This window comes from Pezoporus flaviventris, unplaced genomic scaffold (genome assembly GCF_033815535.1).
Source record: "Pezoporus flaviventris isolate CSIRO_AGI_PZ_B2104156 unplaced genomic scaffold, CSIRO_AGI_Pfla_v1 ptg000213l, whole genome shotgun sequence".
Lineage (NCBI taxonomy): Eukaryota > Metazoa > Chordata > Aves > Psittaciformes > Psittacidae > Pezoporus > Pezoporus flaviventris.
In genome coordinates, this window is record NW_026892761.1 from 5052734 (window position 1) to 5077493 (window position 24760).

The 24760-nt window shown below is 52.7% G+C and overlaps 3 protein-coding genes across 5 annotated transcripts in view; 1 reads left to right on the top strand and 2 right to left on the bottom strand.

Annotated features, from left to right (window-relative positions):
• Positions 1–4695, bottom strand: part of STK4 (serine/threonine kinase 4) — a 45672-nt gene extending 40977 nt beyond the window's left edge. Inside the window, exons 1-3 of the mRNA XM_061441674.1 lie at positions 4565–4695; positions 1942–2022; positions 976–1104 (exon numbers count right to left, since the gene is read on the bottom strand). Of these exons, the coding sequence (XP_061297658.1) occupies positions 976–1104; positions 1942–2022; positions 4565–4596 (242 nt within the window). The 5' untranslated portion in view covers positions 4597–4695. The remainder of the gene's footprint in view (positions 1–975; positions 1105–1941; positions 2023–4564) is intronic.
• Positions 4595–8877, top strand: TOMM34 (translocase of outer mitochondrial membrane 34). Its single transcript, XM_061441677.1, has 7 exons — positions 4595–4862; positions 4951–5050; positions 5248–5400; positions 6034–6194; positions 6462–6606; positions 7199–7325; positions 7828–8877. Exons 1-7 carry the CDS (start codon positions 4595–4597, stop codon positions 7924–7926), a joined length of 1053 nt encoding a protein of 350 aa, XP_061297661.1. The 3' UTR covers positions 7927–8877.
• Positions 8878–11477: 2600 nt separating this feature from the next.
• PABPC1L (poly(A) binding protein cytoplasmic 1 like) lies at positions 11478–23636 on the bottom strand. 3 transcript variants are annotated; one of them, XM_061441657.1, is made up of 16 exons: positions 23580–23636; positions 21960–22171; positions 21011–21204; positions 20482–20597; positions 19604–19743; positions 18946–19040; positions 18550–18687; positions 17955–18050; positions 16848–17114; positions 16218–16308; positions 15848–15976; positions 14597–14736; positions 14186–14279; positions 13277–13407; positions 12430–12518; positions 11478–11835 (listed from the first exon to the last, which is right to left on the bottom strand). In XM_061441657.1, exons 2-15 carry the CDS (start codon positions 22150–22152, stop codon positions 12435–12437), a joined length of 1908 nt encoding a protein of 635 aa, XP_061297641.1. In that variant the 5' UTR covers positions 22153–22171; positions 23580–23636; the 3' UTR covers positions 11478–11835; positions 12430–12434. The 3 variants fall into 3 exon arrangements, 2 of the variants coding, with proteins under 2 accessions (XP_061297641.1, XP_061297642.1); XM_061441658.1 differs by lacking the exon at positions 11478–11835 and having other exon boundaries at positions 12457–12594; XR_009741321.1 differs by lacking the exons at positions 11478–11835; positions 12430–12518; positions 13277–13407; positions 14186–14279; positions 16218–16308.
• Between the last annotated feature and the right edge of the window lie 1124 nt (positions 23637–24760).

A 24760-nucleotide genomic window follows, 5' to 3' on the forward strand; every position in this document is an offset into this window, starting at 1 on the left:
TCCACGTTACACAGTAAGATTTTTCACAAACAAATTGTTTTCAAGTTACATTTTTTGTCTGCCACCAGTCACCTTCATTTAAAGACAGTGAGAGCGAAGCACAGTAAGAGTGAGTGACTGGCCTCACAGTTCCATAGTGCTAATGCAACTTATTTTAAATGGCTTGCCATGCCTGATGTCCAAAGGCAATGTTTCTTAAAGCCAGATTCACAATACCAGAAGAAAATAGTGTATTTAAACTAAGCCTTAGACACACTTTGAGAGGAGGTCTTCCACACCCCTGAGCTCTTCATTAAGTTGTTACAAAATCTTTTGCCATAAGAAGCATGCAAAGACAACCCAAAGAGCCAACCATCAGCCCAGAGAGCTACCAACAAGTTATTCTGGGGATGCTCACATCAGCAGACAGCTTGTACTGTGCTAGAACTTCCACAGGCAAAAAAAGGCCATGAAGGACACTTCTGCCACCCAAGCAGGCGACAGCACATTGATTACGCACATGCAAGAGCAGTCATGCGTTAGTGGCTCTCGTCCACGTGCCCCTTAAACAAGCCAACAAAAAAACCTCTTCTAACAGTTTTCTGTGTCCACACCGAAGCATTTTTAGAAGTCATTACCCCCCTGGACATGGAAACTGCTGCTCTAGCACACCATCAAGTTACCAATGCTCAACAAGTGATAGCACATGGGCAGAACTGCAGTAACCGCTCACATGCTCAGCTCTCTGCTGGCAGCAAGTGCAAGGTTATTCAACTCAGCTTAATGCTCTTTTAGTGCAAGCTACATTTTTGTTGTCTTACCTGTGCTGGGATTAACACTACCCAAATGGTCAGTTAACATGACTCAGCTGATACGAGGTAACTTGATCGTACAAGTCCAGCCTTTTAAAAAACATTTAAGGCAACATCATGGCTTTTATTTGATTAAATGCCATTTTCTTTGCATACGATAATGGGGTTTGCAGTACACATTTACCTGTCACATTGCTGCATTATGGATATTTCCTTTATGATCTCTTGCAGGTCAGATTCCACAGGAACTTGCTTAATTGCAACAATTTGACCCGTTTCTTTATGAATAGCTTTGAACACGCTGCCATAGGAACTATGAAACAAAATATTAAACAAACACTGAATACATTAACATTTTAAAAATGCAAATGCTTTTTGAAAGTGCAGCCACCAGGTGAAAAATTAACTGGCCTTCTGCTGAGAGTATTTTGAGTTTTTAATGTAAATAATCAGTCCACTAGCTTCTAAACCTAATACAAGTAAGTCGCAGCACACTGAGATGGTCAGAAAAGAGCCAACCACCACCACATTGCCTGTAGCTCTGGAAAATTTGGAAATCTACACAAATCCAACCAATCAGATTCTCTCTTTTCCCAGCATACAGTACCAGCTGAGCATCAGTAACAACTACAGCTGTGGTCACAGAGGTTTGCTTGCTCTTGTCAGATATTATCTGTCTTATTTCCAGCTTCTTCCAACATCCAGGCAGATTTACAACTCGGGTTTTGTTCAAATGAACTGCTTAAGGCAGCAAACATGTCACTCACTGAGTGCTCCCACGCTGCTCTACCTTACCAAGCAACAGAAGTTAATTTCCACTTTGTGCAGCTTCCACAGGAGGTACCAGGGATGAACTACAAAACCTCTTGAGCTCCCACAGAGCCCTATCAGCTCCAAATTAGCATCTTTCAACAGTGTTTTAACTCCCTGCTGCTGAGCTGTAAGCTACTGTTTGGATTAAGATATCGTACTTTTGGGAAACAAATTCTTTATTTTGTTACTAACCAAGCACTGTTGCTATGTTAGTCCATACCTTTGCAGTAACAGCATCATGACAAAAATGAAAAATCAGAGACCACTGAACACATACCCATTACACTAATCTGTTCTTAGAGAAACATACACTGGGCACATGGAATAGAACACGTACCCTTCTCCAAGCTTCTCTAACACGTCAAATACTTCTTCAGGTTGTTTGGTTAAACTATCTTCATCCAACTTCTTCAGCTGCCTGCATATGAAAGAATAAAGAAATGATTATATTTAACTGTACAGCAGTTTGGGCTTTGTTGAAACAGAAGAATAAACAGCACCATTTAAACATATGCAAGGCTTAGCAAGAAGTAAATTGATTATGAAGTTAAGTTTATTTCACCCAACCAGGAGAGTGAATGTTATTAGCATCAAATAGCAAAAGAGGACTGGGAATTGCAGAGAACAGGATTCGATCTGGCACACAAATAACAGTCCTTCTTGGTGGAAACACCCCTCAGGATCTATATGCTGGTGGTCAAATCCCAGCACAGCACTGCAGTCTTGCAGCTATTGGACACACCTGCTAAAGTTTAAAGTCTTGAACAGAAGGATATGTAGTAAGGGCCATGCAAAAGGCAACATCATCTTCCCTAATGCATTTGGAGTATGTTTGAGATACATTTGTTAGAAGGAAGGATGCAATACTCATCTCACCTGTACATTTTTAATACCAGAAGTTCAGATCTTAAATTTGTGAGCCTGGACATATACTAGGAAAGTTCTAACAGGAAAAAAAAATAAAAGGAAACTGATCTTTCAGGATCTTTATGCTGCTTGGTCCATCCCTCTTAAATGCATTAATAACAAGAGTCAGCTGAAATACTTCCTAGGGAAGGGATGCTATGTGATCCTTCACTCAGCCGCACTGGTCTCCAGTACAACTTTCAGAGAGATTCCATCCACAAAGCAACAAGAACTGACCACATTTGTTTCAGTCTACCCCTACCACACCAACAGCTGTTCATCAAAAAACCTCCTGAAACAGTTAAGAACTACATAGAAAAAAAAAAAGAGCTGAAAACAAAGTATTTTACTGTCGAGCAAGAGCCCACAAATGAGTGTTCTTTGGTTTTCACACAACTAAAGTCTGAAACAACAACAACAAAACTAAAACAACACAAAAACCACCCAAAAAAACCCCTCCAAATGCCCCAAACCAGCTTTTACAAGTTTATGAAACACAGAAACTCATTATTCTCAGAGTTTTCAGAACTTACTGGTCTCACAGCGAGCAGCACTTAAAATGAAACATGCGTGGTTGCCTGCAACTGCAAATAACTACTGAAAGCTCTCACTGCTTTAAAGATCATGACTCCACCACAGGACATGCGAATTTTCATACTAAATATATTTTCTCCCCAGTTTCTTAAACAGAATGAGAACCTAATCACTGACCCCCGGCTATTATGTTTACGTACAAAAGCCATACAGGAGGTGCAGCTCACGCATGGAGTATATACAATGGCTTCCTGAAGCAAAGGAAACATAAAGAAGTAGACTCAGGAAGTGGTGAAATACTGAAGCAGTCACTAGCTTCCCTGCAAAGATAAGCATTAACCAACAGAATGTTACTTGTCCTCGTGAGAACGTGGAAGGAGAAAGGGCAGGGAAGAGGAGGAAAGGGAAAAAACCTGCACGCATCAGTGACCACACAAGCCACCACTTCCAAGGAGCCCAAAAAGCAGTGATGCAAGGGGCAAATCGTTTTGAGTGCCATTAAGATGGGGTCCACATCCGGTCAAAACAAACAAGAAAAGGCTTTTCACAAACCAAACACAACAACCGGACAACTTCTGCTTGCATCAAACTGCCTCACTTCTGCTGCAGTGCAGGAGCACATGGACTCTGCACTGCCCAGGTCGTCCTGCGCGCTCGCTGCTGTCAAAGCCACCTCTGCCTCTCCACGGGGTGTTTATACAACACGGATAGAACAGCAACACAACCCCCGTCTCGCCTAAGCCGTTATCCAGAGCTATTCTGAATCACCTTCCAGTCAAACACCGGCCTAAGCAATTAGAGAACAAAACCAGATTATTCTTTAATAGGAGACACGCTGCTGGTTTGTTTAACAAAAGAAGACTCTCACTGCAGGCGGGAGCCAGCAGCTTCCTTTGTTCGCTGCCCAAAGCGCTCCCCGGGACCCAGCTGCAAGCCACCGATAGCATTCTGACAGACGGACGCTCATTCACACTGCCGCTGACTCCAGATGAACCCCCTGCAGCCCTGCTCCGCTGCCGCCTGGCCTCCCGAGATACGGGGCTCACGGCTTCATACAGAGATCGCCCCGAAACCCCTCAGAGAACCGCGTCCGCTCCTTGCTGGAGTGACTGGGCTCGGGACGGTGACAAACCCGCGCTAAGCTCACCCAAAGAGCTGGAAAAGTAAGCAACCGCGGGCTCAGCCGCTACACCAGCGCGCCCTCGGTACAACCACGTTAACCGGTGGGAGCTTCCGCAGCCGCCGGACGCAGCGTCCTCTCCGCTACCTCACTTGAAGCCATTTTTCCACCACCTGAGCCCAGCGCTGTCCCAGCACGGACCTACCGGCGCTGCCCCGGTGCGAAGCGACCTAAGCCGACAGCCCCGGCCGCCTCCCTGCAGCTCGGGGCCGGTGTGGCAGGAGCCCAGCGCGGCCGCCCCGCTCCCGCTGGCGTGAGGCCCCGCACCAACACCCCTCAGGTCCGGGACCGACCGCAGCGCGGCACCCCCGCTCCCCGCAGGGATAACCCCGCCGCTCACCGGCGCGGGTTCCGCAGCTGCACCGCCTCCATGGCGCTGCGGGCGGCGGTCGCTCCTCCGGCCGGTCACGCCCTCACCCCTCCATGGCACCGCCGCTTCCGCCCGCCGCCGGAAGCCAGCGGGGAGCGCCCGGCCCGCCCGGGCAGAGAGGGGCGTTCCCGGCCCGGCGCGGGCAGCAGCGCGATGGCGGCATCGCCCAGCGACCTGCGCCGGGCCGGCAATGAGGAGTTCCGCCGCGGGCAGTACGGGCCTGCCGCAGAGCTCTACACCCGTGCGCTGGAGCTGCTGGAGGCCGCAGGTACGGCACAACCCAACCCGGGCCGGGCGGGGGGCGCGCAGCGGGCGGACCTCGGCTCAACACCTCTCTCGCTTGTGCCCCGGCGCAGGGGAGGCCGCCGCCGAGGAGCGGAGCGTGCTGCTCGCCAACCGCGCCGCCTGCCGCCTTAAGGACGGCGCCTGCAGTCTCTGCGTTGCCGACTGCAATAGGTGAGCGCCGGTGGGGCCCGCGGCGGGGCCGGGGCTGGGGCTCGTTCCCTTGCTTCCCCACCGGTGGAAAGGGCGGGAGGCACGGCGGGGAGGGCGACCGGCCCGGAGCAGCGCCGGCCTGGCCTGGCGCATCGTGCCGGGGCTCCCGCACCGCCCGGGCTGACGCCGTCCCGGCCGCTCTCTCCTCTGTGCCGCAGCGCTCTCGACCTGGTTCCCTTCGGGATCAAGCCCCTCCTCAGGCGGGCAGCGGCGTACGAGGCTCTGGAGAGGTACCCGCAGGCCTACGTGGACTACAAGACGGTGCTGCAGGTGGACTGCTCCGTCCAGGCGGCACACGATGGTGTCAACAGGTAACGCTCTCTGCAGGCAGCACCCAAAGGCTTGGGAGCGCGGCAGCGCGGTGAGCCATGCGTTGCTTCTGCCACTGCGTCAGGAGCAAGGTGGGTCCCAAGCACACGGATGAAGCAACAGAGGCCTCTGATGCTTCATGCAGGACCTGGCCATGCTCCATTTGTCTGCTAGTGCCCTTAGCTCCTTACAAGATTTTGGTGGAGGGGGGGGAATTAATTCCATGGCGTTGTTTCTGCTTTGCTCAGTGCCTGGTTTAAAGGAAATAATCATCTGCATGTTCCAGCACCCTGTCCTTTAAGCCTCCCTGTGCTGACGGGGGTTACAGGCTGTTGTTATCCTTTTCTCTGCCTGGACCTGTCTGCTTTACTTCATCGCTTGCCAGACTGAGGAGTGACACACACGTCTCTCTCTTGCCTGAGCTCTAACAGTCTTGCCCTATGATATTTTTAGCCCTGATGATACAAAGGTCCTTTCGTTACTGTCCTGGCTGTAGAAGGAATTTAGTTTAGATGCACATGTAAAGGGATTACTGGAGAGATGCTGTTCTTGATACATGAGCCAGGTTAAAAAGGGACTGGCTATGCATGACCTACCCTGCCAGCAGACGGGTGACTGCCAGCTCTCTCTTGCAGGATGACTAAAGCCCTCCTGGAGAAGGATGGTGTGAACTGGCGCCAGAAGCTCCCACCAATCCCCACAGTCCCCATTTCTGCCCAGACGAGGTGGAGCGCTCCTTCTGCTGGAGCCCCTGGGGCAAACACTCCTCCTGCAACTGCACCGCAAAGAGAACCAGGTGAGAGTGAGCCCTTGGGCAGGGCAGAGAGCCCTGCGGCTCAGGAGGGTGATGAGCAAGAGTGCTGCCACACCGGCTTGGTGTGCCTGCAGCTGGGGCTGAGGCCTGGAGAAATCTGGGCCTGGTTCTGCCACAGCCTTTTCTGTTGATTCTGAATTCTATGATGTTTCTGTGTCTCACCTCTGGTATGGGGATATTTGCTTTCTGGGAGGCTGTGCTGCTCTTGCCTATTTTATAGCATTCTGTATTCTTTCATGCTGTTTCCAGACAAGGCTGCTGCTAACTTGGAGAGAGCTCGCACTCTGAAGGAAGAAGGAAATGAACTTGTAAAGAAAGGAAACCATAAGAAAGCAGTTGAGAAGTACAGTGAGAGTCTGAAGCTCAACCAGGAATGTGCAACTTACACCAACAGGTACTACCCCGCTCATTGCCCCAGAGCTCACTGCTCCTGGCCCTTATAGAAGTCATCATGGTACTTGTGACAGAGCTGGCTAATGTTTACTCCCAAACAAATGAATAAAACAAAAGTACCACACATGTTCACCCCAAGTGCAGTCTTCCCTGTAGTTTCTATAATGTTCTGTGATCAGGTACTACAAAAGCCCTTGGAGGTGCTCAGGGATTTCCCCCTTTAATGCTTGTCTGCCAGGACTGCGGTATTTTGAGTAGTGTCTGATGCCCCATGAGCCACAAATTGCAGACTGCTATAAAGTACTTTTAAGGCAATTGCTGCAAGCAGAGCACATCTGGCTAATGTAGACAGGAACCTGCATATTGAAATACAGGTTCTTAGGTTTAGAGCGGGTTGCTCTGAAAATCCTCTTTATTTTCCAGACTGAAAAACTCCTTTTTCTTTTTTCCTGCTTTTAACTGAAACTTGAGCTCAAGGAGTAAGATGACATAACGGTTTTGGAGTCCAGCTTTGTGCTGAGATCTGCTACATGTGTTGCAGCAGCAGATGCTGCTTTTAGCCAGAGGTCTCTAACTAGGTATCTGTATTGCAGAGCACTCTGTTACCTAACTCTGAAGCAATACAAGGAGGCAGTAGAGGACTGCACAGAAGCTTTGAGATTAGATCCTAAAAATGTTAAGGCGCTCTACAGGCGTGCTCAGGCACTGAAAGAACTGAAGGTAAGTCAGGAGGTTTTGAACACTTCTAGGCTGTTCATGCATGATCAGAACCAGAGATGCCCTTTAGAACTTGTTTCTGTGCTAGACACTATCTGCTGTCAGATAGCTAGGACCTGTACTGGCTGAGGGGGGATTTTCTTTCACATCACTATTTGCTATTTGTCTCTCGTGAGTTTCTCAGTGTCAGGTCCTGCTTCTGGAGATGCTGAAAGCAGCTACATGTGTAGAGTTTTATCTCTTCGTGTCTGCTGAGAGTTTCTGTAGGCAGTACTGGATGACATATTGTATTCATGTTGGACTTGGAATCCACTTGAGTGACAAAATTGTCTTCTCGGCCCTAGTTTGAACATGTTTTAGAACAGCTACACCGATGCCAGTGCTTAAGCAATTACAGAGAGGGAGTCACAGGCTTAGTTGTGTTACGTTTGCCTCTGTTGCTGGGTAGTAATTCCTTGGACTGAATTTTTAATACATTAACACTTCAAAAATATTCTCCTTCTAGGATTACAAATCAAGTATTGCAGATATCAAGAGCCTGTTGAAAACTGAACCAAAGAACACAGCTGCACTGAGATTACTGCAGGAACTGAACAGAGCCTAGAGTAACCAAGCAACGAGGAAAGCTTTGTTTTCCACCACAGAAGAAAGCTTTTTCCCTTCTGGTGTTGTTACAGGGACCAGTCTTAATCAGGATCAGTACTGAAATCCATCATCCACTGCTGCTGAGATGTAACAAGTTCTGTGCCAGCACAATGAATGTTAAGACACACAATCTGTATCAAACTCTTTATTATCTGGTTCTAAGATCATTCAGTTTTAATGCCCCTCCCTCAGAGGCATATAGGTTAACTTCCCTGTAACCATCAGCCTCAGGGACTCTTTTCCATGTTAGCTAAGATGCATGTGACGTGGCTGTTCTCTTTCTGAAGAGCTGCAGAGATTTTATTTGTCCTTATTCAGGTGACAGTTCTGCTGCATTTGTGCTGCTGCTACTTAAATGAGGTTGCTGCAGTCGCCCTAGCACCACGCACCATTCTTATAACAGGCACAGTTACTTGCATAGGGCTGAGCTTGTTCTCTCTCCCAGTTGATGCCTGCTGGCCCTCAGCTGAGTTTCTTCTGCTTAGTGTGGCTGGGCAGTGTTTACAGTAGCAACTTTCTTTTAATTAATCTGCACATTTAAGGAGATAGCAGCAAGTGAAGCCTGCCTTGTTACACTGTGCACTACTTCTTTAAGATTATGGGTGCTTGGCAATTTTACAATTGTTATTTTGGGTTGGTTTCCTGTGTTTTGGGTTGGTTTTTTTAAACCACTCTAGCTCCTCTGTGCCTTTTGGAGCAGTTGCTACATGGTGTTACAGGGAGGGGGATATGCAGTAACATCCCAGTGAGGCCTGGCTTACTACTTTGATGCATGTTTATACTTTTTGTGCTCTTCTGCTTATCTGGTATTGATGGCACTGACTTGAAATGGTAGGTGAAGAGATACTTGGAGCTATCCTGTAAACCATTAAAACTGTTTCGCATTAAAGCCATGTTTATTTTCACTTTAGAGCTGTGTTTGTTATGTGACTGATGGTATAGGGGAACTGGAATATTTTAACCACTTCATACTGTCCCCCCCACTTTTGTCAGAGGGCTTCAGTCACTGCTGTATAGTGCCTTGGCTGTGTCAGTGACAGTCCATGAAGGATTCTAACAATTGCTCAGCTTTGCACACTGTGCATGGATAGAGTACTTTAAATACTAAGTCGAGATGCTGGACAACACTAGAGCTGAGCAAACTTACAGTACAGACTGGGACCCAGAAGCTAGCTCTTAAGTCAGGGTTGCAAATACCTTTGTTTCCCACCTTGCTTCTCCCAGGAGCCAATGTTTCAGGCAGGTACCCCACTGAAGTAAATTTAGGAAGCAGGCAATCCCTCTAATGCCAGTAAAGACAAAAACTTCTTACCTTAGCCTGATGTTAAGTAGCTTTTTGTAGGTCCCAGGGCTGTACTCCATCAGCTGGAATGGCCAGGGCTTAAAACAACTCACTGAGGGGCACAGATCACACCAGCTCCCATGCAACCAGTGCTTGCTGAGCTCAAAGCAAGTAAGTGTGATTGATAGATAGATTTCAGGGTGGGGAAGCACAGGACAGAGGTACACAGATAAGCAGAGGAAGGTCACAGAATACAGCAGGAAGATTGGCTTCACTTAGTGAACAGCTGTCCTTTTAACAGCCCTGCGGTTATCTGGAGTGGCAGATACCTGCACTGTTTAGCCATTTGTGACAACACCTCTAAGCAGCAGCATTCACCTCTTCCCTTCTCAGCAGCAGCACTGCTTTTTTGTACCTTATCTCTAAGACTTTCCCCCCACATGCCCGCAGGTAGACAAACATGAAGCAATGAGTCTTGTTTTGCTCAAAGTTCAGGGTCACTTCTGCTGCTATCTCCCTTTCTGTTCTAGCAACAGTGCTGCTGTCCGTGCAAGACACTTCTCAGGCACACAGCGGTAGCACTGTCTACATGGGCAGCCAGTGTTTGTCACAGAGGCAAGCCTTCATCCACCCCTTGCAAAAGCCACAGCAGCTGTTCCAGACTGTTGTCCCCAGATCTCCAGATTCACATTTGCATCGCTGCTCCTGCCTCAGCTCTCTAAAGCCTCAGGCTTCCCTGAGGAGTTCAGGTAGGAAGCTACTCTGCAAACCAGTTCTCCAGTACACATGGGGACCCAAGCTACAGCTGCACCTTTTCTGATAAGCCTTTTAAAGCCCCTGGTCCTTGTTCACATCCTTTCTTAAGCTATTCTGATGTCCCTGTGTTCCTTGGTCCCATTCTCTGCATTCCCTTTAGATTCACTGCAGTCTTCTCCAGCCAGGCCGTCATTCAGTACACCTGAACTTCCCTATTACACTGGCAGACAAGCCAGTCAACAGCAGGATGCACCCCTACAGTTCCCCTCCAGCTCCTCATGTGCATTACACTCATGAAAATATTTAGTTTTCCTTTAGGGATAAAGCATGAAAGCTTCCAGACAGTTACGCTCTGGGACAAATAACCAATGAAGGTCTTGTACAGCAAGTGGATTCAAGTCCTTTATAAGCATCTCACTGAGAAGGAGATACCTAAATAATGCAGTTAAGGGTGAGGTGTCCACTATGTGGAAAATAAATATGGAGGTCAGAAGAACTGACAAAATAAAGGCAAGAAAAAGGAATGATGAAAAGCTGCAGGGCAGAGCCCCAGCCGAGCAGACGCTGTGCAGGAAGAAGTGTGTAAGCAACTCTATTAAAACACTGGAAGGAAAACAAGGGGTAGGAGGGATGACTCAGCAGCGGGTTGAGCTGACAGTATGATACAGCACAGAAGGAAGATTGAGACAGCAACACCAGCACACAAGGTGGGTGGTGCTGACGGAGGTGTGCTCCTGTCAGCTCAAGGAAGCAGTCAAATAAGGACAATGCATCGCCAGTCTCAAGCACCATGAAGCATCTAGGGACTGAAATTCCTTTCTTAAATAGGAGGAGCAGAACATAAAGGCCAGGATGCTGACAGCAACATGCTCTGGGAGAGGCCCAGGGAGCAGAACACAGTAATAATGGATCCCAGCTGCAAGCAGGGAGCATCCCAATGGGATGATGCAGGTTTGAAGGTTTTCAGTCCCATCAGTAACTCCTTGAAACCACTGGTCAGGAACACACAGAGGAGAAGCAGCTTTTGATTTACAGCTACTCCACAGTACCTCAGAAGCTGGGTCCCATGTACCAGACACACACATGGTAGGGTGAACAGCAGAACATACTTGGTGCCAGCACTCCTGCAGGCATACAGGGTCCATTACAAAAGGAAAACCACAGGAAGATGATGCCTTTCAAAAGGAAGTTAAAACCAGCTATCTACAAAGGATAAAACCCATGAAGGTTGTATGAAATTTGCTTAAAGCCATCCTCCTGGAGTCAGGAAGGACAAGGAGACCCTGGTGGTTGGACATTCATTCACTTAATCCTATATGTCCCCTCCCACCAGCTCTCAGGACTGCTGCTCCACCAGCATCACAAGCTTCAAACACTAATGACAGCAGCCTGACTCCAGTCCATCCCTCCACCTGCATGAAACAGAGGAAAGTATTTACTGGCTTTCTGCAAAGGAAACTAACCCATTTGTTGAGGGGTGAAAGCATCAATTCTTTATTAGTGCCAGCTACAAGAACAAATAAAACTACGGAACCCAATAAGTTCACTAAAATGATGATTCACCATCACTTGTCATTTCCTGGGCAACTGAACCAGGCTGGGTTCCACACTACAGTTTGCTATGTGCTTTCAGGGGAAACAAGAGAATTAACAGGGGTAATTTCTTTATAGGTACAGGAGGAAGCAATTGGCAAGGTTTACAATACACACAGGAAATAGGATGGGGCACTGAAGATAAGCCAGAGTCGCTGTACAGGCACGATTCCAAAGGCACGGTGGGGTTGCTGCTGCTGTTCTTCAAAGGCAACGTTCTCAGGGCTCTCTTGAAGACTACAAGAAACAAAAGAACCCACACATGCAATTTTCAACTGCTAGGAAGTTTTCACTCAGACAAGATGAAATTCAGCTGCACGTGGGTTAACACAGGGCTTCCTTGCGACCACAAGGCAAGAAATATTCTATTCAAAGGAGTGCATGAGTCTGAATTGCTTGTTGATGTGTCTGTCCCAGCCTCAACAGCAGGGGCAGCTCTCCTGATGAGGTCCACACTAATATGTTGTAGGGTATCGACTGATAAGGGTCTACAAAAAACAAAACACTGGGAAGTCCCAGGAAAGATTGTGCTGGTCCCCACTAGAGCTACAGACAGGTCTTTTCCGATCTTCCTTCCTGGTTGCACAGACATTGCTCTCATCAATATAGAAAAAACCCCCACAGAACCATGTCTCTGCAGTATGATTAAGTCTGGAAAATGAAGGCTGCAACTGAAGAAACGGGATATTACAAAGATACTCAGGATGCTCCTCAAGCCTTACCCTGGTTTGGTTCCTGGACAAGGAACCCAATGCCCAGTTCCAGAGGCAGAAACCGGAGCCCCTGAGCACGCCACCACCCGCTGACACCAGCGGCAGGTCCTGCACCTACCTGGGTTACTGCAGGAACAACCCAGCGCTGCCCTTGTGCGAGGTCTCTGTGGCCTGGTGTGCCTGGAGAACAGCGACCGCCTCCTCAATCTTACAACAGAGCACAAGAGGGGAGGGAGTTGAGTTGCTCCAGTGTAGGAGCGCGGTCCCCAGGAAATTCCAGGTCCTGATCTGGCACATAAAGGACTTCAATAATGATGATAAATTCCAAGCCCGCTACTTCTGCGGGAGACTGATCAGCCTGAAGACCTCTTCTGTGTCTTCCCTAGGGAAATGCTGGGGCACCTCACCTTTTCTATAGGAGTCAGAACTTGGCCAGAGAGAAATCGGACTTCTCCATAGGCAAAACTGAAGGAACCCAGGCTCCTTTAAAAATCCTCAATGAAAGGATGAAAGTGAGCCCTGCCTCCCCGGAGCAAAGTGGAGATGCAGTCAATTCATTGCAACTGTTTTGATGGAAACCAAAGCAAAATATTCACCAGGATTAAGGAGGAAGCTGAAGATGCTGCAGGCAGGCAGCGCTTGTCTGGGTTCTATTCTCGGGAAAGATCACATCCCCATCTCCTTCAAGGGAGCACCTGCCCTGCTTTCCCCCCACCCTCACTTCCCAGCACTTCCCTGTGCTTTTAAGGAGCTGCTCTGAGCTTCTCCTCTTTCTGAAGCGGGGCAGGGGGTCAGGCACTGGGTGCAAATCAATCAACCCGGGGCCCTTCCTGCTCATTTTTCACTTAACCCCCCCAAACCAGCAGCTACTTCTCTTCCCACTCTTCTTATGGGCCATGATCACCTTCCCTTGCAGCAGCAGGGAGTTAGCCCTTTGGGATGTGATGTGTTTGATGCCTCCTTACCTTGGAGTGCAGGGAGTCAGGTGATTCCAGGAGCAGCAGCAGCTCAGAGTTGTCTATTTCCAGCAGCATCCCAGTTATCTTGCCAGCTAGCGTGGGATGCATGGCATGGATCAGAGGGTAGAGGCGCTCACCTGCTCCAAACAGCAGGGAGGACATCAGTGCTGTTCAAGAACTCCGGCATTTCCAAACCCAGTGCAAGCCCTCCTGCCCTCCCACTTCTGTCCCTTTAACTGAAAAGGGATACAAGGACGGTGATGGAAAAAAATCACTGCTCACGAGCAAACTTCAGCATCTCGCAGCAACAGTGTTTGCAGGCAGGGAAGCAGCTGGATGAAGCCAGGCAGCAGCAGGCACTGCCATAGGAGAAGGGCAATGGAATGGTGTATGCTGCCCATGCTGCCTACCGGCGTGCATGTGAAGGGACCTGCCTCTGCAGGAGCAGTTTCTTCCCAGGCAGAGCAGGGCAAGCACAAGCTGCGAGACCCCTCCAACACCATGGCACAGTCTGTTCCACCGCTGGGATGCCAAACAGCACCCAAAGCCCACAAACCATATAGCAGAGCTGACCCTAACCCCTGCAGCAGTGATGCAGGATGGCTCGGGGTTCAAATCACAAACTCCCTGGCAGCACAGAGCCCTGCTTCTCCTGCAGAGCTTCAGACGCTGACTGCCAGGCAGCTAATACAGACAAGTAGCGAGTTTGCTGCTTCCACACCCTTCAACAGAGCCCGAATTCATTAATGTCTAGTTTGTGTTTTTCTTTAAGCAGCATCTCAGACCAATCCCACACAGTTCTACAGCTTCTCCTAGCAGCTACGCTTTCCCTGGTGCATCCAAGTCCACATGGCCTCACACGCACGCACAGCCTCACAGCTGAGCCTACTCCAGCACAGCAACCGTGACACCCACCTATCATTTGCTTCTGCTCCTGAGGAGGGGCTGCTGCAAGCATGGATGCTGTCAGGGGCTCCTGCCCCTGGACATGCACAGCAGGTTCTCCCACCTGGAGAAGAAACAGAAGAGCAGCAATCAAAGGCTGGAAGGGATGCGTGAGCTACCTCGCTTGCAGGAAGGGTATTTCACCCTTCCGAGATGCTGATGCAGGCTCTGGCATTGCCTGTTTGCATCCAACCACCAGCTTCCAGGCAAGCTGAAGCCAGGCATCACAGCAGTGTGCCTACTGGATCCACAGCCCCAGTTACCCCAGCAGCTCCCTGGGAAGGATCCCTCCCATAGGCATAGACAGGGCCATGGGGCTGCCTGGGGTCTGCAGCCACTTTAACCCAGAGCAGGACCAGGACTGATGCACGTTGTGGTTACCTGCGGGGCCACCACAGGCGACATGTGCCCCATGGGCTGGATGTTCCTGACGGCTGAGGAGTACTTGTACTGCGGGGTGCTCCGCGGCAGGGTGGGCGACGAGGACACCCGAGTGCTGACCGTCTGTGTCCCGATGTTGGCTGCAATGGGACAGGAACATGAGTAAGGAGGCTGAAGCCACCAGGGCAGCGCGCTCAGGCAGAGGGCCTGAAAAACACCCTCCTGGGCTCAAAGCAGCCTCCAGATGAAAGGCAGCTTCTCCAGGACAGGCAGGGCACAGCCACCCAGCCCAGGCTGGTCTGACTGCACAGAGGGCAGAGAACTGGCAAAGGCACCCACACCTCATTGCCTAAGCTCCAGAAATACCCCAAGGTCCTTTGACAAGGACAAAGGGAGGGGACAAGCCAAGGACAGTCCTGATCCCACCACTCAGTTCATCAAGAAGACCCCCAATGCCAGAGATGACTTGGGCTAAACCACACAAAGCTGGGGCTGCAGGGGATGCTGCCCCACCAGGCAGTTCTATGTTCTGGGGGACATCAGACCTTCACCCACCCACCAGCTGAGCAGCTTCCACTCTGCACTACTCAAACCTCCCCTCAAAGCCCGTCCACAGAGGAGCCCAGCAGGGGCTAACACTGCAAGCCCTGGCGAGCATCCTCCTCTTCCTCACTCACACAAAGGCGGACACAGGGTTGCAGCACTCTGGGGGTGAGGAGTGCTCTGGGTCACATCCCCAGCCCTGCAGGAGCACAGCCATGTGATGCTGGCACAGCGGAGGGGACACCAGGACAGCACAACCAAGCACTGGGCATACCAGCAAGGCCTGGTTCTCAGGCCACAGCTCCAAACAGCTCTAAGGTGAATGTGTTCTACTGGAGGCTTGGCCTTGGCAGCAGCCTGCGAGAACCTCTGCTCCTGCCCAAGAGGTCCCAACCTCCACCTCAGCCCGAGCACCCACCTCAGGGTGCCGTGTCTGCATCACCATCATCTTCACTGAACGTACTCAGTGAGCAGCAGCCAACAACACCAACCTACATATTAGAGACCCACCCCACTACCTGAAAGACCACAACCTCCCTCCAGAGTTACACACTTATTTACTACAGGCACTGCTCCAGTCCCACCACATCCACGGGCACCACCCAGGCTCCTCCACGAGCACTCCCACAAACCAGTCCATGCTGGGGAGCAGACCCAAGCTCGCAACAAGCTCCTTTGCCAAGGGTGATGTCCGAGCTGGGTCCTTACCCACTCTCTGTGCCTGGGGGGGCACACGGGGCACTTGGGTGGATGCCTGTCTCATGGTGCTGATGTTGGACAGCAGGCGCCGGGGCTGCACGGCAGCTCTCAGGATGGGAGTAACTGCAGGATACGCTGCTGTAGAGATGGAGTGTGATTAACAAAGGCAGCATAAGGCATGGACGGATGTGTGACTGCAGTGGGGGAGAAGCTCGGGAGCACCTCACCTCTGGGGTCAACCTAATGCCTTATCCCCCAGGGCCCATCACCGTGACCCCTGCACCAAACCCTTGTGTACTTCTCCAGGCAACACTTTGTGCTGCATTTAGAGACCCCCGGTGCCCAACTGAAGCCAGCCCATCCCAAGAGCCTGACTCACGGGGAGGCCGGGAGGGCTGCGCACTCCAGCGAGTGCCAGGACGGACTGGGACAACTGGGCTGGAGCTGTAGAAGGTAGCTCTGGGTTGTGGCTGGGAAAGAACACATTATCCAAGGTGACTTGGGAGCAGAGCTGAGCCACGTCTAACCCAGAGCATTCCAGCCGCTGCCGCATGGCCGCAAGCCAAACACAGGCTCTGCAGCGTGCCAGAGCACTTGAAAGATCAACCTCCAGCCCTGCTGCCTTGTGTCCTCCAGCAGCTCCACTTATCCCCTCCTCACAAGCTCTGGTGCCTCTGTAACCCTTCTCCCTCCCCTCATTTCACCAGCAGACCTGTTCTCCATGCTCACACCCTCCCACCAAACTCCTCCTTGGTTCCCTCCTCTGAGGTGCAGTCAGTAGCTGCTAAACCTGCAGTCCATTGCCTGGGGCACCTGCATCCCACCAGCATTTTGGCAAGCCCCGCTGCTTATGGGGAGCCCTGGTGCTGATCCCACCAGTCCCACCAATCCCATATGCCAGTCTGCACAACCCGAGAGATGCTCCTCAGCCCAACTGCCTCCTCCCTCCTCAAGACTAGGGCAAATCCTGGTCCCTGTGTGATGCTGCCATTCAGCATTAGGTACTCACCGGAGGAATAGGGGGTAAGAAGTACCCCGGGGGGGGCTGGAAAGAGCCCAAGAGAGGGCCAGGCAGGGCCCTCATGGTGGCTAATCGCTGCATGTACTGGTTGGTGAGGATTGCTTTCCGCTCCTCTTTCCTTTGAGCGAGTGCAACGTAGAGAGGCTTAGTGCTGACAATCCGCCCGTTCATTTCTGTCACGGCCTTGGTAGCCTCTTCTGGGGAGGAAAAACATACAAAGCCAAACCCTTTGCTGTGGCCACCCTCTGTCATCACCTAAAATCAGATTAGAACAAGACAGCTAAGTCCACACATCACTGCAGCACCCGCAAAGCACAGCGCACTGGGAGGGGGGACTTGGGACCTGCCAGGTACAGGCACCCCATTGCAGCCCCCGAGTGCAGGGTGGGATGGTTGGGGCTGCACAGGGAGGATTCCCTGGGGAATGGGAAGATTTCCTTGGGAAAAGCAGCAGGTTTGGGAAGTGAAGGCAGAGTCTGGGCCAGCCAGAGACCTGCAGCTTCTGATCTTCCAGAGGGTCTGTGACCCAGCCCCACAGGACCCATGGGTCAGCAATGCTCCAGTGCTTAATGCTGCAGGAGCCAGCACGGTTTGGGTTCAGTGGGACACTGGTCCTGGCAGCCAGCAGGCTGCAGGTAGCTGACCTTAAAGCCAGAGCATCCCTCTGCACCCATGGGCACAGCCTTCAGGAGAAGGCTGACACCAGTCTTGGTGGCAAGACTGCCACTTTGACGGTTCTCCAGTAGACAAAACCCCAGCCTGTCACCCTGCTCTCCTCAGAGAGAGGTGGCTTGTGGGTCATTTCCTTTTGCAGCAGTGTCCCACGGTCCCAAACCACAGAGCAGCTGTGCAGCATTCAGAATGATGTGGCTTTAAGGTCCCACACCCTGAACCTCACCAGGGCCAGGGAAACTCGGCAAAGCTACAGAACATTCGCTGCATCAACAAGCTCGCAGGACAGCGTGGGGTACAAGGGGCAGGGCTTCACACTTGGCTTGGGATACAAGCCATCAGCAGGGATCTGCAACTCAACAGGGTAACAATCCCAATCCATTCCCAAGGGCTGAGAGCACCCCATGAGCCCCAGTCGCACACCTTGGCACTGGTGATGGTGCCGTATGGAGAGAATTCCTTCCTCAGCCTCTCGTCATCTATCCCATCATCCAGGTTCTTCACATACAGGTTGACCCCCTGCAAACAGGCAAAAAAGCGCCTTAGGCTCGTGAAGTTTATGGCAGCTTTTCAAGCTGGAAGCTTGTTTCACCAGCAGCTCAGCCAGAGGACGGGACATCCCACTAACAAGAGGAGTCAGAACCACATGTGTGCTCCACTCACAGGTGAGACACCCCGAGTGAAGAGGCACCCAGACCATGGCTAGGAAGCTGCTCCAGGACCTCAGGAAGCTGCCTTGTTTCCAGACTAATATTTTAGTTTCTGGAAAAGAGCAGCCCCATTTGTTCACTGACCAACATCCTCTTGGGTTTAGATCTCTCTCCTCTTTCCCAATACTACTTCCCAGCACATTACAAGGCAGTGACTGGACCCTTGCACAGAGGTTTAACTGCAGAAAGGACCCAGCACGCTGGTCTGCCCTGGAGAGCCCTGTGCTGTGCCCACAGGGTGCTTCTGGGTGCCCAGCGCCTGTTGCTGGTGCAGCCCTGCAGGACGGAGCATCCCGCTGTCCCCTTACCTGGTACCTGCTCACTCGCTCCTGCTTGATCTGCTCGAATTTCCTCTTCAGCTCGCTCTGCCGCTCCAGCCGCTTCTGCGCTCGGCCCACGTACACCATGCGCCCGTTGATCTCCTTCCCGTTCATGTCAGCCACCGCCTGCCAGCGCGGGGAAGGGCTCTGAGCACAGGGCGAGGCCAACAGCCACGGCTCTGCCCTTCACCCCCGCCCCAGGCCAGCCCCACCGGGAGCAGAGCCGTCCTCCCCTCTGCTCCTCCCCACCACATCCTGCCCATCCAGCCACCCCTGACAGCGCAGCACCCAGGCAAGCATGAAGCCAGTAAGGTCCTTTCCCTACGGAGAGGCATCAGCAGGCAACAAGCTCAGGTCTACGGCAGGCAGTGAGGAGCCTCTTGCCTTCTGGGCTTCTTCATGCTTCTCGAAGTTGACAAATCCAAAGCCCTTTGAGCGGCCGGTGCTGTCCATCATGACTTTGACACTTAGCGTCTTTCCTGCAATAGGGAAGGAAAGCGCCCGTCTGAAGGGTGCCCACCAAAGGGGTGCAGCACCAAGAGATGCCAGTGCGGTCATGGCAGCACGGAGGAGCCAAGTGGGAGGAGAGACAGCAGGATCCATGGGTTGGCACAGCACTAAGCGCTGTCACAAGAGGCAAGCTCCAGTAATGGACTAAACTGAAAACCCTTTTTGGCTTTAAATCCAGACCCAGCATCTCTCATTCCCAGGGCTCCCATAGCCAGATGACACGGTGGATTCAGGACAATTTAAAAACCTAATAAACAAGAAAACTCACTTTTGTTACCCAAGAAAGGAAAAAAAAATTGTATTTTTTTGTCAGGAGAGAACCCAATGCAAGTTTTCCTCCATCACAGCAGGAAAACTCATGTAATGTCCCAATGATTTAAACCACTGTGCCCTTCAGCGAGGCAGTGTTTAAGCAAGTCAGATGCTGAGAGAAGGGGCTCGGTATTTCAAGCCCTCTCCCCCACTCTCTTTGCAATTGCCACAGCTCCACTTTATCCGCTGTGAGGATGCTTTCTTCCAGAACCCTGCTCACCGAATTTGGAGAATATTTCCCGCAGCCTGTCATCATCCATGTCATCCCCAAAGTTTTTGATGTAGACGTTGGTGAACTCCGTCGCTTTAGCCCCAAACTCTGCCTCGCGCTCTTTGCGGGATTTGAAATTGCCAACAAACCTGCAGGAGGAAAGGAAAGGGGCCTGAAACCCTCCCCGTTCCCTGGGGAGGGAAGAGGGATGCAGGCACTTCTGTCTTGGTACAGGCCAAGAGAGACCCCATCACCTCAGGCCGTGCTTTGCTCACCCCTAAACCCACCATGTGTTGTACATCCAGCAACTTCAGCACATCCCACTTCAGTGCTTCCCTGTCTAAACCCCACTTGGAGCTACTGAAACAGGGAGGGCAGTAACACAGGGCACAGCCCCACGCTGGGGATGTCACTCCAAAACTCCCACAAAGGATGCCACCAAGTGCCAACTCTCTTACTCCAAAGTATCCCCAAGCCCTTTGGGAAGCTGCTTGTCTCTGCGAAGACAGGGATATAGAGAATAAGATGATGCAACATTAACAGAGAGCTGATGAACAACAAAACCTCTTCCTGCCCAGATTATCTGATGCTGACAGACAACAATTGAGGACCAGCCCTGCTTTGTGGGTGCTCTGCACTGCTCAGCGATAAAACACAGCCCAGGGCTGGACTCCTTCCCCAGCAGCAGGAATGGCTCCAAACCACTATCACACTTCCACCGGCACTGACCACAAGTGACTCACTGCCCTGGAGCTGCTGCGCCCAGTGGGGATAGGACGGGAAAGCAGAGAGCAGCAGGAGGTGGCAGATCCTGAGCATGCACCAAGGCAAAGGAGGAGCAGAGCCGAGCGCAGAGCGGAGGGGACGCTCTCCTCTCCGGCACTTACACCTTCCGGTCATTGAGCAACATCCCATTCATGGTCTCAATGGCCCGAGTTGCTGCCTCGTGAGTCTCAAAGTGAACAAAGCCATAGCCACGGGATCCATTTTCATCACAAACCACCTACAGACACCGAGCGAGGTGGAGGCAAGAGGCAGACACTGGTTTTCTCCATGGCCACACAAGTAAGACACAGCAAAACCCACCCTCATCTCCCAGGGGCATTTGCCCTCCCCGACATCCCATTCCCAGGAGCTTGTGGCTCACCAAGACCCAAGCGCCACCGAGGCACTCAGTTCAGATAGAACACGAATGTATCTGTGCGGGGACTGGGAAGAAGAAGGGACAGAAGGAAAACCTCCTGTTTCCAGAGGAAACACAGCAGCGCCTTTTGGCTCCAAAGCAGGTGGGAATTTAGAGGAGGCTTTGTGGGAAGCAAGACAAGAAAGTGACTTTAGCTGGCTAGAGCACCCTGCTGAGAACCTGGGGCAGCTCTGCAGCAAGCCCGTCCCTGCAGCGCCCGTGGGTGCGCGTACCTTGCAGGACAGGATGTTTCCGAAGGCAGAGAACGTGTCGTACAGGGCTTTGTTATCAATGGAGTCATCCAGGTTCTTGATGAAGACGTTTCCAACCCCTGACTTCCTGAGCCCGGGGTCCCGCTGGGACCACATGATGCGGATGGGACGGCCTTTGATCACTTCGAAGTTCATGGTGTCCAGGGCTCGCTCCGCTGGCAAAGAAGCAAACACAGGGGAGAGAAGAGGACAATAGAGACAGATCCCCTTCACATCTCACAGCAGCTGAGATGGGCACAGGAAGCAGGGATGCTGTTGGACAAGGGCTCATTAACCTGAACGGGCCAGGCTCTGCCTCCCAGGGCAGCAGGGCCAGGCAGGGGCTGTTCTCCTCCCCTCCAGCCACATCACTCCTTCCTTTTTAACTGTTATTTTAATCTCCAAAGCATGTCCGATTCCCATGCGATCACCCACTGCATCCACACTCCAGCTTGGCAGATGTCAAACTCGTTTTCTCAGTACAGATTTTGGTCTCCAGGGCAACTAAGCCAACACCTCCCCATCCCCAGCATGAAACACCTTTTGGTTACAGTTCTGTATCACTGTGATGCCTGCCAGAAGAAGAGCTTTGCTTTGCAGCATGAGCCAGCTCATGGAGGGAGGTAGCTCTTGCAAGGCACCTTCCTCAGCCCACAAGCCCAAAGCCTGGTTGCTGCATCCTCTCCCAGTCCCTAAGAAGAGATGGGAGTGGGATGGGTCACCAGCTGAGAGCAGACTGGGATTAGTTACAACCAAAACTCAACATCAGCAGATGCATCAGTCCAAGCCCCAACAGCTGATGGACACAACCATTCAGACAACTGCTCCTCCCTTTCCCACTGCCATCTCTTGCACATCCCCAAACCCCCGCTGCCGGGCAGCTCCTTGGGACTGCGTTACTGGGATCGTGACTGTGTTATTGGGCTCGTACCATCCACAGGCTGCTGGAAGTTGATGTAGGCATAGCCCAGTGATCGGCGCGTGGCGACGTCCCGGCAGACTCGGATGGACATGATGGGCCCAGCAGGTGAGAACTTCTCATAGAGCATGGCTTCGGTTACATCCGGGTGCAGGTCTCCCACGTAGAGAGAGGCTAAGGGGTAGCCAGGGCCGCTGGCGTTCATGGTGAACCACAAAGCTCTGCTGTGGAGGAACACAGACCCAAGGCTGCAGGGTGCAGACTGCATGCGGCAACCACAGACCCACACCAGGGCTGGCAATGCACAGCAATGCAGTCCATGCCCTTCCCATCAGTAGGACCAGGAATGTCCCAAGGATGCTGCAGTTCCCAAGTTTTTAAGGGACACTTCACTGTTGGTGCAAAAGCTGAGCCGTGGTGATGCGCACATCACAGCCCTCACAACACCAGCGTCGGAGGGACACCACACACCACAGCCCCCGTTTGCTCCTTTCCCCACTCAAACCCCAAGAGAAATAAAATGGAGTTTAACTCCTCGGAAGGGAACGAGCTCTTCTCCACCAGAGAATTCCATGTTAACTCCTCCCTCAGGAGGAGGAGAGGGAGGAAGCACCGGTTTGCTCTGATGCACAGTGCTGCCCAGGAGCAGCCCACCCTGCTGCCACCAATGCTCCCAGCACCTCCAGCAAGGCAAACACGCCTTTTTAACCAGCCCTTCCCAATTCCTCAGCTTGATGACGAGGTTCCCAACGCAGGAAAATCGATGCTCAGTCTCTCGCTGGTTTTAGTTGGGTACAAGCTTGTGCATGAAGATGACAGTCGCTGCTTGAGCCCCCTAGGGTGCTGCCTTAGGGAACAGAAATGCAGCTCCTGCCCTAAAAGCTTCAAGCGCACTTTTGGGGCTCTTACCTTCAAGCTCAAAAGGCCTAAGACACCAATTAAGGCACCCTACGGATGCCCCAAATCACCGCACAGAGCTGCAGTAAACAATTCCTCAGTCCAAACCAGTGACCGCCGCGGGCAGGACAGCAAGAGCCGCGCACCCGCTCCGCGAGCTGAGCCAGCCCCTCGGGCAGCCACGATGGGACCCCCCAGGCTCCCAGAGCCCGCAAAGCCGGGCTCAGAGTAAAGGGAAAGAGGTGAAGGAGAGGGAGAGGAGAGGGAGAGGAGAGGGAGAGGAGAGGGAGAGGAGAGGGAGAGGAGAGGGAGAGGAGAGGGAGAGGAGAGGGAGAGGAGAGGGAGAGGAGAGGGAGAGGAGAGGGAGAGGAGAGGGAGAGGAGAGGGAGAGGAGAGGGAGAGGAGAGGGAGAGGAGAGGGAGAGGAGAGGGAGAGGAGAGGGAGAGGAGAGGGAGAGGAGAGGGAGAGGAGAGGGAGAGGAGAGGGCACGCAGAGCCGCCCGGGCGGGGCGCACCCAGCAGCGCTGCGGGACCCGCGGCCGCCGAGCCCCTGCAGCGAAAGGGCTGAGCACAAACAGGCAGCGGCGGGCAGAGCCGCAGCGGGGCGAGGAGCGAGGAGCGAGCAGCGAGCAGCGAGCAGCCTGCCCTGCCCTGCCCTGCCCTGCCCTGCCCCGCTGCGCTCCACCGGAGACCCAGCCCCGGCTGGCACCGCCCGAGCCGGGAGCCCCGCACTCACGCCGAGCGCTCCGGCAGCCTGGGCTCAGCTCCGGTCACCGCTCAGCACCGCTCCGGCTGCGCCTGCCCGCACCGCCCGCCTCTTCCCGCGGCGGTGCCGAGTGCGGGCCCGCCCCGTCCCGCCCCGTCCCGCCCCGAGCTGCGCGGGCAGCGCCCCGCTGGCAGGTTCGGTTCTGGCAGCGGTGTCCCCGCGGAGCCAGCGGCGACGTGTCCCCGGTCTGCAGATGGCCGCCGGGGCCGCCCGCGCGTCTCGGGTCGTTTGGGATAAGCGGGAGGGTGCGGGTGCCGTGTTTTGCCCCTGAACGCTGACAGCGGGTGCGTGTCCGTGTCCAACCCGCCCGCTCCGGGGAAACCGCCTGCAGGCTCTGGTAGGTGATCGCCTCAAGTTAAGAAATCCACGCAGGAGCCGGGAAGATACCAACAGCTCGGTACTAACCCGTCATCACTGCGCTTTATGCATTCCCAAAGTCCTGGCAGCCCTGGGGCAATGGCTGGACTTGCTGATCTTAAAGGTCTTTCCCAACCTGGTCGATTCTGTGATCCCATGACTCTAAGGAAGATCCCTCGCCATCCAGTGGGGGCCCACAGGATCCGTAACCCACCCTCTGCCGTCACCGTGTGTCTGGATGATTGAGTATTGCATGGTCGCCTTCATCCACCGAGATCACACCCCAGCTGTGCTGCACGTGTAGGGGAGGTGATGGTTTGTCATTGAAGAGCTTGCTGATGTGACAAGGCCCAGGGCAGGCAGGGCAGTGTCACCAGCAGCTCCCCCAGTGTTTGCAGGGCTGTGCTGCGCCCCTCACACCATGTTTCAGCTGGACTTGTTCCTCGAACACACACCCTCTACTTCTGCACATTGAAGGGAAGAAGTGATTGCAGCAGGGGGACTGCCTCGTGTTGACTTCAGCTGAAGGGGGCCACTGGACACCATGAAAAAAGGCACTTCACCTGCCCCCGTTGTATCTGGAATGGTGCTCAGCAGACACACCAGCCTGCTCCAGGCGGCACACACCGTGTGTTAACACACACCCCATCCCTGTGTGGTCGCTGAGCTCCACCCCACTCCACGCTCTGGGAAGGGTCGGTGGCAGCACCAGCAGGAGCAGCTTTTCCTGCGGAAAAGCCTTCTGGTGGTTTCCCACAGGGAGCTGCCGCACCCAGAGGTCAGGCGAGCACCAG